The following is a 15030-nucleotide window of genomic DNA, read 5'->3' on the forward strand; positions in this document are numbered from 1 at the left end:
GATTTCCTGACGTCAAGAAATTTTGGATGTTTTATGCAGTTTATGCATTATGATCTCGTCCTAAGTATTAATAACTTCTTGACAAACTGATTTCTTGAAAATTTAATGATGAGACTACTTTTTGAGAATTACTCATGAATCATTAAGAAAAAACATTTTCGGTGAAAAATAGTGAACCCTCTTACGTAGAAGATCGCGGGTTCAAATCCAGACTCGTGCCTCTGAGTTTTTCGCAATCCATGTGCGAAATTACATTTCAAATTAACTACGAGTTTTACAGTGAAAGATAACATCTTGAGGAAACCTTCACGCACATCCTGGGAAGCAATTCAATAGTGTGAATAAAGTTCCCAATCCACACAGGGCATGTGTGAGAACTCCAGCCCAAGTCCGCTAATTCTCAGAGGAGGCATGTGCCCAGCAGTGGGATCTACACATAGGCTGGGGAGACGATTAATGAAAAATGTTCAAACAAAACATGTTCTTTTACCAGTTTACAACATATGGTGGGTAGCATAAAAGACTTTGTAAGTATTGTTATGTTATGTAAAATATATTTACACACTCGCCTTTTGCTTCTTACATTGTTATAATATCTCCATTTGCGTGTGTTGTGAGTTGCCCGCTGTTAATAAACTCATGTTGACATTATATTGTTTTAAGAATAACATAAACACCATTCAATAAAATCACATACAATTCAGTATACATGTTATACTATGAGAAGTGATTCACTGCTCTTTTATACTGTTATTGGACCTTTTTTTTGGTAAGATATTTTAGTGATTTCAAAAGCAATGTCAATAAACCTATGTGAAAAAAGTTTGTAAGTAGGTATGCATGTATGAAAAAGTTTGTTTGCATTTATGTAGGTATTTATTACCTACTCTTTTTAACCCCCGACACAAAAAGCGGGTTGTTATAAGTTTGACCGCTATATGTTCTGGCTGTGTATCTGTCTATGGCACCGTAGCTCTTAAACGGGTGGACCGATTTGACTGCGTTTTTTTTTATTTGAAAGCAGGTTTTCTAACGATGGTTCTTCAAAATCGGTTCAGTCGTTTTTGAGATATTGAACTTTGAAGTGACAAAGTCGGGGTTTTCCAACTTTTTTTTGGTTAGGTTAGGTTATATGTCAAATCGGCTGGGCAGATTTGTATGAAACTTGCTAGCCAGATAGCTGGATATCTGTATAATATTATATTATACACGCGTAAATTATTGGATCTGGCAGTTGAATTAAAATTCCTGGATTTTAGTGAATAAATTCCCATGGGAATTCCCTAAAATTATCGTCCGGTGCGGATTGGTAACAACTAACCATTACAACTTAAAAGCTTTTAAAAAAATACAATATAATAACGTAATGTATAGTTATCCTGTCAAACATTCCTAGGTAAACTGGAAGAGGTCCCTTTGTGCTACTAATGTGATAGGTATTGACAATATTGACATCGCATACATCAGCCAAAGAAAAGGTTCTACAAAGGTTCGACTATACATACAAATACAGAGGGCCCACTCCGAAATTCGACAAATCGATGTTCGTATCGTACCGTCGCTCTCACTCGTATTAAATAGGTAGTATAAGTGTCAGAGGGACGGAACAACAAGGACTTCGATTTTCGAATTTCGGAGTAGCCCCGCTAGCTGAGATCAAATCGCCGTGCCAAACATGACCCCGTTCGCATTATAAAATAATAAAAAATTGGCACACAACGCGCAATACAAAATAAACCAATTGGGGGGGACATTAATATTGACAGTTTGAATGTTTTGACTGGTGCATGTAATTGGACTTCCCTAGGTGGGGCCCGATTTGCTCCTCCTCCTCGATTTGGTTGTTTGAAAACACGGTTTTTTTAAACTCGACGCCCTATTTTGTGTCTGTACCATCCATTACTTATATGTAATGTATTAACAAGAATGCTCCGGACCTCGGATTGTAAAAAAACTTTTTTTTTGCAATAAGTCTAAAATCGTAGAATTTAAAAAAACAGAAAAAACAAGTTTTTTTCAATTGAAACGCTATTAAGTTACCATTCTGCACTGGGCCCGCATGGGAACTATGCCTTTTGTGCCCTGCAGTCACGATATACTTAAACATAGACGACAAACTACTAATATTTTGGAATCATAATGCATGTGATAAATAAACAAAACATTTACTCTGTAAGTAGGCCGGAAAGGGCTCTTTTTAACCCCGACACAAAAAGAGGGGTATCATTAGTTTGACCGCTATGTGTCTGTCTGTGGCACTGAAGCTCTTTAAACAGGTGAACCGATTTGAATGCCTTTTTTTATTTGAAAGCAGGTTTTCTAGCGATGGTTCTTAGAGATGTTTTATCAAAATCGGTGCAGCCGGTTTTGAGATATTGAACTTTGTTTTCCAACTTTTATTGGTAAGGTTCATTTAACTTTTTTTTGGACCAACAGCCCTTTCAGAAAGATATTGTCAAGAAAATGCGCTGCAAGAAACTGCAGAAATTATTTTTTTCAAAACAAATCATCAATGTTAATTTGGAAAGCACTGTCCACAGCAGGAAAAACATGTAACTTCCTGACACATTGTTTATATTTTACAACAATGGGATGCTGTGATCTAATTAAATAAGGCCATTAAGGATTTACAACTAGTATTTATAACAATAGCTGATAGCTGGGCCATCCATACCATAGGACACCTTGTTAGAAAACAACTTTGAATTCTAGCGAAGGAGCTACTTTTTTATGTATCTTTTTACCAAAAGTAATTTTAAATTTTTAGTTCTTTTTGATTACAAGTAATAAAAGCTTATTTTTAAAAGTTTATTTTTCTTTTAATTTTTTTTCTTAATTAAATCTTAAGCCTACTTGCACCTTTAAAATTAAACTGAAACAATTTGAAATATTCAATCCCAAAATAAATTTAAAATAAAACACAATCTGGTTGAATTTTAAAATAATAAAAATTCAAATTATTTCAGTTTAATTTTAAAGGTTTGAGATATTTAGCGAACATTGAAACACATTTTTTTCTTGACATTTTCTGATGTAATATACTTAACAATATCTCATGATAACCAAACAACGACTAAACTGATAGTGTCTTTTCCAACCTCAACATTGGCGGAATCATCAATAGTATCGATGGAGCTATACTTTCAAGAATTGAATTGATGACATAATCTTCAAGAAGATTTAATGTTTAATGTTTTAACTGTGTGGTGTATATTATAAATATGCATTTTGCAAGAATGAGCAAGCCAGAAATAGTTCTATCAGTTAATATTTAGCTGTAAAACATGTCAGAATTAAATGTCCAGGAGCTGGTCTTTTACCGCTCAACAGTTTTTGACAGGTTGCCGGGAGGTCGCTTGCCAATCAAGGGGTTATCAGCGCCAAGAACCTGACAATCAGGTTCTCAGTTTGCAGGCAGTTTTTGCACGAAATGGGGAAAATGCTGCTACTGATAACCAGCAGAGCGTATGGCAGTATGTAGTCGTAAATGAAGTAATACATGGGTGACCCATGTATCTTATTTTAGTAATTAGTAATGTATCTGACAATTAAAAAGGCTATGCTATCTCGAATATGTGACTGCATTTATGTATGCTTAAACAATTTTCATTGCAACACATACAACAACACAATTACAATGTATGTTTGAATGCTTGCAGCTCGAAAGTAATTTCCCTATTTTATTTTATTTATTGTTTAATAGAGACTTCATACTTAGCCAATGGTAAATTAAAATGGGATGTTAAGAGGAAACATTCAAGAAGGATGTTACACATTATTAATAGATGGTAATTTTAATACCATAACATTAGGTAAGTAGGCAAGGTTTAAATTTTAACTCAAGGGAAAAATTGTCATCTGATGATAATAAATTAACACTTTCGGAAAGTATTACCTAAAAATTTTTTAGGCATTGCTTTTGATGATAATAGACTTCTTTAAAAAAATATGACTGAGACTAAGTAAGGGCAAAAACCAATTTTTCAATAAGTTAGTTTTTTTAGGTTGAGTCGCCAAAAGGGCCAAAGACACTGTCCTAGTTTTTGTTCACTTATTTTAGTTTTTAAATTTTATATGAGGTGCTCAATATTTAAGTTACAATAACTTCCTTAAACTTAAGTAAACTTAGCTCACTATGACAAGGTTATTTCACCGATCCCTAATGGAATAATTTGTGCATAACTTGTTTACCCAAACACTTCAAATATGCCAATACATTGAAGGTTGAAAACCTAGGAGGTTTTTGTTCATGACAGATAAAATAAATTCTTTAAAAGTTGTTATCTTTTTTATAGACAAGAGAAATACTTCATACTGCCAATAAACTCGCAGAGATAATAAATTGAAGCCAGCGCCGTAAAAACTAGAGGAAAACAGAGTCGTATGTCACATTAGATTCAATTAAGTCTGCATTAGTTATCAATCAAGTTACTTAATCATCAGTATTGGGAGTGGCCGTCGCCCCCTCTCCAACGATATTTACCAATTTATTGTATGAAAATGTGAGTTAAAAAGTGTTAGATTAAAAAAAGTACTGATATCACTGATAGTAATAGAAGCGGGGTTCTGATACAATGTTTATATTTATCCCACGCAGCGGGGGGCATTCTAATCGCAACAAGTGGCCCTAACTTCCCTAAACTGATTTCGAAATATTACGACTATAAACTAGTGAAATAAATCAGTTAACTCACCGACAGCATAGCAGTTCTCATTTTCAATAGTTCGCCACACAGTCATACTGATAAAACACTTTAATTTTGTTTAAAATTTAGTGATCGTAGAGCTCGTCATTTTTATCTCGACTGAGACTTTGTCAAAACATGCTGTCTATGGTAGCGTAGTGCTGTACTCGGTTTGAAGTGTCGTTCATTTACCGGTTGTTCATTCTTGTCTATGGCCATTATTTTATTGAGTTGTAAAGTTGTAACTTAGTTGTAAAATCATTTAAATTTTTAATTTCTGTAAGTAGATATAATGATCTAGTTTCATTGCTAACTATTATAAAAAATCATACCTACTGTACTGTACTGTGACTGGAAAAGATGAGTCGCAAAATGTTTATTATTTCTTCAGATTTCTTTTGGTTGATTATGTTTGTATTGTGAAATGAATACGTATAGTGTTTTTTTAAGCTATTTTGTTCGAGTTAGAAGATAAATCCGTTATGACAATAATTTTGCAATAATTTTAAAAAGCTAAGTACGTATTATTTCATGTTATGTAAATTATTGTGGTTAATGAACTATGAATTATTACTTTGCTCACCCGCGATCTTACGTTGTACGTATATGCAATAAATGTGTGTTCCTGCAGCACCTCCACCTTCTCACTGTAAGAATGAATGGACACAAATCCCATAAACCCAACTATTACCGCCACCACACTACGCTGCTCGTTTCAGACTCAACCAGAGCACATCATCAGAACAACACAATGTTCACCAAGCTACCAGATGTATGTAATTGTCACAAATAAGTTATTAATATGTTCTAACAGAAATTCCGACCATGGCAGTAATAAGTATTTCGTACACCTACCTTCATGATCCCCACGTTTTACCTAATACACAGATTACCTAATCTGTGACCTAATAGCAGCATTGTTTGAGCTTGTACAAGGCTTGTGGCTTGTGCCAAACTTTGTGTATAGCGCCTGAACAAACATTAGTGGCAAGGTGTTGCTACTAGAATGTAAATTGCTAACACTATTACGCTAGACGCTTCAAATACCATTATGTTGTACAATCCAAGCGTCAGGGTTGGGCAGTATTTGAAATACAGATACGTATTTAGTATTCGTATTTCAATTACTTCTTAAAATGAAATTTGTAATTCGTATTTCAAATACCTGGCGCCAAGGTAGGATTTTGTAGTTAGTATTTCAAATACTTACGACTTCAAAATACATTTTAACAGAAAGACATATAACCCATCGATATATATGTACTAACGTAGAATATAAGTCTACCTAAATAAAGGTTATCGACGATATACTCGTAGCGCACGATAGCTTTCGCAAAAAACATGAATGATTAAAGCTTGAACGGATAGGTCAACATTCTTATATAGATAAATACATATTAAACATCCAAGACGCGAGAACAAACATTCGTATAGTTCATACAAATATCTGCCCCGGCCGGGAATCGAACCCGGGACCTTCAAGCTCCGTAGTCAGGATCTCTAACCACTTGGCCAGCCGGTCGTCATCATTTGGCTGTTTAATTAGGAATTTATTGGGTTCTCTCTTTTTTGCAAAGCTACTCTGAGGTCATAATATAACTTTAACTCGGAATGACAATCACTTTCGTATTTTTTTCGGGTTATTGGCTCGTTTTATGCTCTCGTTGTACAATATACTATTGTGGCGTCGTGTTTTAAATAGTGTCGCGGCACCTTTAAGGCGTAGTACGTGTTTTACTGAACTTTGCTCGGTCTATCACTCGAATAATCGTGTTTTCTCAGAGGAAAGCCCGGTTCACATTTATGTGTCGCACAGACCTAGCTCTCGTGCTCGTGTGATTCTGAAAGATCAAGTGCCGTGCTATTTCAAGTAAGTACATAATATTTGCATTATTAAACATAAAAAAGCTGTAATATCAATAAGAAGTTACCGTTATAACCTTGAATACAAATGTATGCGCAGAACGCGCCGATTACCATAGATAACGAGAAGGGAGGCGTTCTGAATTTAAAACAACATTCGACCATTGGTTAGGCATGGCGGGAAGAGCGGAGGTTTTGAAAATGTACGGTTGAATCGTAAATTCGTGATCATGATGCGAATACGAATGTTTACGTTTTTTTTATTCGACTGTATGGCAAACCAACAAGTGGGTCTCCTGATGGTAAGAGATCACCACCGCCCATAGACACCTGCAATACCAGGGGGATTGTAGATGCGTTGCCAACCTAGAGGCCTAAGATGGGATACCTCAAGTGCCAGTAATTTCACCGGCTGTCTTACTCTCCACGCCGAAACAAACAGTGCAAGCACTGCTGCTTAACGGCAGGATTAGTGAGCAAGATGGTGGTAGCAATCCGGGCGGACCTTGCACAAGGTCCTACCACCTGCAAAAAACTGTTTTTGAAAAAACTTAATTTTTAATGAACTAAAAGAATTTCTTTGCTCACACGTGACCTTCGTCCATTATATTATGGACCTCTGCAAAGTACCTAACGCCTGCGGGGCTACTAGGTACGAAATTCCAAAATCGAAGTTCGTACCGTCCCTCTCAGTCTCGTGTTAAATAATATAAGCGTCGACGGGACAATACGATACGAACTTCGATTTTCTAATTTCGTAGTACCAACGACGTAGTAAAACGAGGGGGAAAACGAGCAGACGGGTCACCTGATGGAGAGCGATCACCGTCGCCCATGGACACCCGCAACACGAGGGGAATCACAGGTGCGTTGCCGACCCTTTAAGGAATTGGTAAGCTCGTTTTTTTAAAGATCCCTAAGTTGTAACGCTCCGGGAATGTTGCCGCTGTAAGCTGATTCCAGATCTTCGTCGTGCGAGGAAAGAAGTTTCGCTTAAAACGCACGGTTTTATGCGCAATATCCGAAGTTATCCCGATTTAATCAGCGTTGGATTTAAAATTGAAATGGATACACATCGCGGCTTGATTTAATAATGGAACCGATATACGATCCAATCACGCGCAGTAATTATTTTGTTTGGGTTTAAAGGATTCGATTCTGTGGGGTGCGGTTAATGTATGCCAGTAACTGTCGCCCCAAAATACATAACAATGGACGACCTAATAATTTATGCCCTCATGCAATACGCCATTGGACTAAATATTTCGTGTTGTATTGTATATTATTGTTTAACTCTCTATTGTACAAACATATGAAAATAATAGTTAACAAGAAAAACTTATCCCTTAAAGGGATCTCTTCCAGGGTTTTTTTTAGTTATTTATTATAAATTAAAGCATGTCAGTGTACCCTAAAAAAGTTTTTTTTGTTTTTTTTTTATTGTACTATTTTGTCGGCACAGTTTACATACATATTCGTGCAAAATTACAGCTTTCTAGCATTGACAGTCCCTGAGCAAAGCCGCGGACAGACAGACAGACAGACAGACATGGCGAAACTATAAGGGTTCCGTTCTTGCCATTTTGGCTCCAGTACCCCTAGTGTAATTTTTCGGTTACAAAATACGTCTCGATCGCGTTCGCGTAAAATCTCAATTTGTATGGAAACACGAACATCCCATACGTTCCGCTAGAGGCGCTGTTCGTGTTTGCATACAAATTGAGATTTTAACGCAAACGCGATCGAGACGTATTTCGTAACCGAAAACTTACACTAAGGGCACGGAACCCGCGGCGCGCGTGCAGACGACCAACGATAGTACGTATAGACAGTTATGAATCGAGCCGGGGGTCTACCTCGATTAGCTCTAGGTGGAGGCTTAGTAACGGCACTGTCACACGCTATAAGGGTGCCCCAAACATGCAGTCGCTCGTCGTTCGTTTGCAGCGATAAATGGCCACGTGACCCCATTTTGAAGGCGATTTTGAATTTCCCGCGACTCAAAAAAAGTAGCGTCAAGTTGCCGCGTCGAGGAGCAGCGACAAGATGGCTTCTTGCAGGATTGATCTTGGCCTTGGAAGCTGATTTCTTTATCTCGTTGCTAGCAGTCGTAGCAGTGGAACAAATAAAAGAAATTGGAGTGAATGAATAACACTGTTTTTGCCGAAATTGAAAAGTTAGAAACTGCGTCGAGAGACTGCATATGGCCCTAAGGTATAAATCGTATTTAATCTTTGTCCAGAGTTGCCTCTCTGAATTTCCAGGTTCAAGCCCAGATTTGAACCCGCAACCTTTTGCTTAAATGGCCATAAGGGCAAAACACTAGGACCACGGCGAAAACACCTCGTGTGCCTGGCTTAGTTTGTAATAAATTAAGTTTAAGCGTTATTTTCCTGTACCCATGTATAATTATGGCCTGGATTAAAGAATGAAGACGACGCTGGAGCCTGGCTCAGCAAGATTGATGTACCCCATAAAAACGCCATGCCGCGACGTTTTATGGAAGAAAAGAAACCGTTACATGGATAAGTTTTATAACTATGTTATACATTGATATAGATAAATGGTTTGAAGACCATATAGCCCGGTGTGGTTAGAGAAGCTGCATCGACTTTATATAGAGGCTGACTACGGAGGTGGAGTTACCGGGTTCGATCCCCGGCCGGGCAAATATTTGTTCTTTTTTTTTTTTATTCGACTGGGTGGCAAACGAGCAAGTGGGTCTCCTGATGGTGAGATCGCCACCGCCCATAAAAATCTGCAACACCAGGGGTATTGCAGACGCGTTGCCAACCTAGAGGCCTAAGATGGGATACCTCAAGTGCCAGTAACTTCACCGGCTGTCTTATTACTCTTCATGCCGAAACACAACAGTGCAAGCACTGCTGCTTCACGGCAGGATTAGTGAGCAAGATGGTGGTAGCAATCCGGGCGGACCTTGTACAAAGGTCCTACCACCTGCAAAAAAAAAAACCTGTACCTGTATGAAAAATACGAATGTTTGTTCTCGAAACTTGGGTGTTTAATACAATACAATACAATTATTATTTATTGCACACCATAAATCAGTACTAAAAACTTATAATATAAACACGTACTTGTTGTTGTTTAATATGTTTTTTAAGTATGTATCTATCTATTTTTAACCCCCGACGCAAAAAGAGGGGTGCTATAAATTTGACCGCTACTTACGAGTTTCTGTGTGTCTGTGCGTGTGTGTGTCTGTCTGTGGCATCGTAGTAGCTCTTAAACGGGTGAACCGATTTACATGCGGTTTTTTTTGAAAGCAGGGTTTCTAGCGATGGTTCTTAGACATGTTTTATCAAAATCGGTTCAGCCGTTTTTGAGATATTGAACTTTGAAGTGACATTGTGGGGGTTTTCCGACTTTTTGTTGGATACATAGGTTATAGTATGTTTATCCGTTGCCTAATTAGTGCTCATAAGTTCATATCATAACACAAGCTTTGCATGCTTAGGTACTTTGGGACTAAGTTAATTGGTGTCAAGTGTCCGTGGTATTTATTAATTAAATGTAAGAATACATACAACGTGTATTTTCGATACTACCTCAAACTTTAAGGATAGTTAGTGAAGGGCCTAATTATCACATATTATTATGTTTTAGTAAAAAAATTAGACTTGTTATTTTCCTTATAAAACTAATTAGCACGCAATGTATCACTACGTGATAATACTTTGTTTATGTTCAACAAAGAGTATTAGTACCAATATAGAAAAAGAGTGGCAACTCTATGGTCAAATTTGCATGTATGGTAACAAGCGCTATCTGGTAGCTAGCTGAAGAACTAAATCTGACATAACACACACATGTACGTGCACGCACACAAGTTACAGCTAGCGTAGCGTAGCTTAGCGGCTATAAGCCCAGTTTAGACCCTGTAAGAAAATTGCGCAAGTTGCATTACATCGCGAGGCCGGAAAGCAAACGAGTTTATGGTGGTCACTTCACTTGGTCACCCAAGCGGCGCAATGTAATACAACTTGAAGAAAACAGCAAAAAATCAGATAAACTTAAAAATCATCCGCGAAAGCCAGACAGCCAACATACAGCGGAAAGATGGCAGACAGACTGAATTTTTCAAGTTCACGTTTGACACATTTGTCAATTTAGTGCTATCATTTTGTCGCCAGAGGCGCTGGCGTGTACGTGAAAAGGTGACGTTTTAAGTGTGCCCCCACTGATGTTCAAAACGTCGCACTCGTAGAAATGACAGCTGTCACAGAACGCTTCTCTCTAAATTATTGTACGCATTACATGACTGCTCTAAAATATTTCAAAAATTAATTACGCTCTGGTAGTAAAAATTCGTTTTGATATCGGTTCACAGCACTTAAATCTCCGTCTAGTTACAGTTTGAGGTAGTATCAAAAATACACTTTGTATGTAAAGTTCAGGTAATAAGTTTTGTCAACACTGTTTTCACTACACTGATCAAGAGGGAGGCGACTTGGGAGAGAAACATGACTGTATCTTTTTCAGAGCGAAATTATGTCAAGTTAATTGATTACTTAAATCGTAGCAAATGGGCATGATACGACGTTGCTCAAGGAAATTGGATTTGTAAGTAGGTAGCTACGTCTGATGGCCTTGACTGTATCTAATTAGATTTAAAATATGCTGACAGTACAGTTCTATATCATAATCAATCATTTCTTTACCTTCGAAATCCGGCCGGGGCGTGTTGTGTGAACAACACGAAGCGTGTTAGCGGCTTGGCCGCGGCATTTGTACCTAATCCTATTTTGACCGCGTTTATCCGTTGCCTAGTAAATAAGTACAGCTTTAGCCTAGCATGGTGTAAGTGCCGCTGATATTCATAATCATAATCATTTATTGTGTGTGGAATTCAGGTTATAGTTAATTACAGATATAGTTCCATCCATGCTTCCCAAATACAATGACTATCTTTATCACAAATAGTGGCGATACAGAAAACAGGTACATAGAGCGATCTCTTCCAGGCAACCTTTTTACAGAAAGAAGTAAGGACTAGATTACTAGATTACAGCAGGTGGTGCATTTTCAGCAGTAGATCATAATATTGAAAAACCGGCCAAGTGCGAGACGGACTCGCGCACGAAGGGTTCCGTACCATCTATACAACATTCATTAGACATTAGCAAAAAAAGGCAAAAAAAAACACGTTTGTTGTATGGGAGCCCGCCCTTTAATATTTATTTTATTCCGTTTTTAGTATTTGTTGTTAAAGCGGCCACAGTTTATGAGATACAGCCTGGTGACAGACGGACGGACAGTGAGTTCTTAGCAATAGGGTACCCGTTTTATCCTTTGGGTGCGGAACCCTAAAAAGCAATAAAAATACATCTGCACCCTCTGAATCGTGTATTTTAGCTAGGGTTGCCAGATGGCCGGGACATCCAGGATTGTCCCGGAATTACGAGTCTTGTCCCGTGTCCCGGATTTCGACTACTAACTATAATACTAGTTTTTTTTTTAATAAATTACAAGAGCATTATTTCCTTCCATATTAAAAATTTAAGCTGCGGTTAACATTGACGGCCTGTATACAGAATTCACATGCCTGAGAACTGTTTTTGAGGTGCCAAAAGACTTGCCAAATGACAAAATCTGGGCTCACTTTTTTAAAACGAGCAATTCTGATGATTTTGCCAATTTAAAGAAAATATTTGGTTTTGTGCTTGTATTGGTATTTTACCTACCGACCCAATTCGCAACCCTCGAATTGTCGCGGAAATTAAATGGCTGTATCTGGCAACCCTAATTTTAGCGTATATTTTAACATGTATCACCACAAGTTTAAAGCTGTTCGGTTCGTTACGTCGACACGAGGGCTCTGATTGGTGCTCCAATTAGCTGGCTACATAAAGAAATGTTATATTTTAATTATTATCAATACAAGCTGAAATATTTTTAAATTAATACAGAACAACCAGAATGTTAATATCCCTGGGGACTCGTCGGTTCTCTTCGTTTTCCTTTAGATTCGAATGAGAAGAAAAAGAAAACTGATACCGTGACCACATAGTCGGCAAAAAAGCTTGTGGTGCGGGTGGTAGGACCTTGTAAAAGGTCCGTCCGGATTGCTACCACCATCTTGCTCGCTAATCCTGCCGTGAAGCAGCAGTGCTTGCACTGTTGTGTTTCGGCGTGGAGAATAAGACAGCCGGTGAAATTACTGGCACTTGAGGTATCCCATCTTAGGCCTCTAGGTTGGCAACGCATCTGCAATACCCCCGGTGTTGCAGGTGTTTATGGGCGGTGGTGATCTCTTACTATCAGGAGACCTACTTGCTCGTTTTCCATCCAGTCGAATAAAAAAAAGTTACAATTACCTTCTGCAAAATGTAGCAAATAAATAATAATAAATAAATGGCACTTTTATTGAATTTCTTATTTTACGAATATAATGTACGAGTAGGTACTAGCCTAAAGTGAAACGTAGTACAGTCAAACAAATTGAATCATGACCCAGGATATGGAATCTTTGTGCTACTAATGTCATGTTGACATCTCATACTTTTGTCAAAGAAATCATAGTGAAATTGATTATTAAAAGGTTCCACCCTGGGTCATAGTTCAATTTGTCCGTGTGTACCTACCTACCAGTCTATGTACTTAATCAGAAAAACGCTTAACCCCAAAAACCAGGGATAAAAAGAAGCAAAGTGCAAAAAAAGTGCATGGACGTATTCCAAAAGGGTGTCAGGTGCACGTAGGGTTGCCAGGTCGTCAAACGCCGACCAGCCAGTTTGGCCGGACTTTTGGGCATAAAGGCCGGACGCCTCATTATTTATATTCCCATTATTTCTATTTGCCTTATTATGCCCGAAGCTACGAAGGCGTCAAAAAAAAAATTTTTTTTTTCGATATTAATGGTAGCCTATGTACTTCCCATAGTTATAAACTCTATTCCAAATTTCATCTTAATCGGTTCAGTACTTTAAACGTGAAGAAGTAGGTAACAGGCAGTCAGACCGACAGACAGACAGATTGAGTTACTTTTGCATTTATAACAGTAGGTGTAAGTAGGTATTTTGTGTCTTAGTATACTTACCCATAGGTATGACAAAATTTTTGTAGGTATGTATTAATGTCTACGGTTATTAAGTATAATTTTTATGAACTTATAATCACTGGTCAGTTGTAAAAAGCCTAACAAAAGCCGCACGGCGACACCGTATAACTTGGCCGGACTAGCATTGAAAAAGCCAAACTATGTCCGGCTTTATCCGGACGCCTGGCAACCCTAGGTTCACGGGACTCATCGGGGCGAAGTAACCCGAGCCTAGGGTCGCTGAGTAACGGCTACAAGTGGACGTATCGGGTTTCAGTTTCAGGGTTGGATTTTATCACAAAAAAATACAACAGTTTCCGCTTTTTATACCCAAAGAAGCACGGAAGACATGGCACTCATCCATGAACAGAAACAATTACTTTGCTAACCCGCGACCTTATGATAGCTACGTTTATGCAAATGGGTGTTCATGCAGTTCTTTCACCTCCACACTGTAAGAACACACACAAATCACACAAACCCATCTATCACCACCACCATACTGACGTGTTCGAGCTCAACCAGAGCTCATCTTCAGAGCAACACAACCGTACACCATGCTACCAGATGTTAGACTCACAATTAAAACTAACGTCAGTGTAGTGTGGTAGTGGTGGTGATAGATTTGTTTGTGTGATTTGTGTGTGTTCTTAAGTACAGTGTGGAGGTGGAGGAACTGCATGAACACGCATATTTTGCTTAAAATTAGCTACCATAAGGTCGCGGGTGAGCAAAGAAATTATTTTAGTTCATTTAATATGGACCTCCGCAATGTAACGCTTGATTCATCCATCCATCCATCCCAGCCTATATACGTCCCACTGCTGGGCAGAGGCCTCCTCTCAGAACAAGAGGGCTTGGGCCATAGTTCCCACGCGGGCCCAGTGCGGATTGGGAACTTCACACGCACCATTGAATTGCTTCGCATGTATGTGCAGGTTTCCTCACGATGTTTTCCTTCAGCGCAAAGCCCGATTCCGAGCTTGATTCAATAAATTATTTAATAACCTTACCAACAAAAAGTTGGAAACCCCCGACTTTGTCACTTCAAAGTTCAATATCTCTAAAACGGCTACACCAATTTAGATGAAACATGTCTAGAAATCCTGATTTCATATAAAAAAACCGCATTCAAATCGGTCCACCCGTTTAAAAGCTATGGTGCCACAGGCAGACAGACACACAGACACACATAGCGGTCAAACTTATAACACCCCTCTGTTTGCGATGGGGTTAAAAACCACCATGGCTAGAGGGATTAGGTACTCGACGTACCTTATATTTCCGTCAAACTTCAAATATCAAAATTTCTACCGGTAACTTGTCGGAAGCTGTTAGAAGTCGAACAATCTGTCCATTGCCATTCAAAACGCCTAAACTTTGGGGCTCCAAACTGATGCCAACTCGACTGCTGTCTGAGGG

At 38.3% G+C, this 15030-nt stretch overlaps 1 protein-coding gene across 1 annotated transcript in view; it reads right to left on the minus strand.

The window, feature by feature from the left end:
* LOC141442523 (dedicator of cytokinesis protein 2-like) overlaps nucleotides 1-11091 on the minus strand; it is a 35268-nt gene extending 24177 nt beyond the window's left edge. The window contains exons 1-2 of the mRNA XM_074107545.1: nucleotides 11082-11091; nucleotides 4695-4775 (exon numbers count right to left, since the gene is read on the minus strand). Of these exons, the coding sequence (XP_073963646.1) occupies nucleotides 4695-4740 (46 nt within the window). The 5' untranslated portion in view covers nucleotides 4741-4775; nucleotides 11082-11091. The remainder of the gene's footprint in view (nucleotides 1-4694; nucleotides 4776-11081) is intronic.
* Between the last annotated feature and the right edge of the window lie 3939 nt (nucleotides 11092-15030).

This window comes from Choristoneura fumiferana, chromosome 25, assembly GCF_025370935.1.
Source record: "Choristoneura fumiferana chromosome 25, NRCan_CFum_1, whole genome shotgun sequence".
NCBI lineage: Eukaryota > Metazoa > Arthropoda > Insecta > Lepidoptera > Tortricidae > Choristoneura > Choristoneura fumiferana.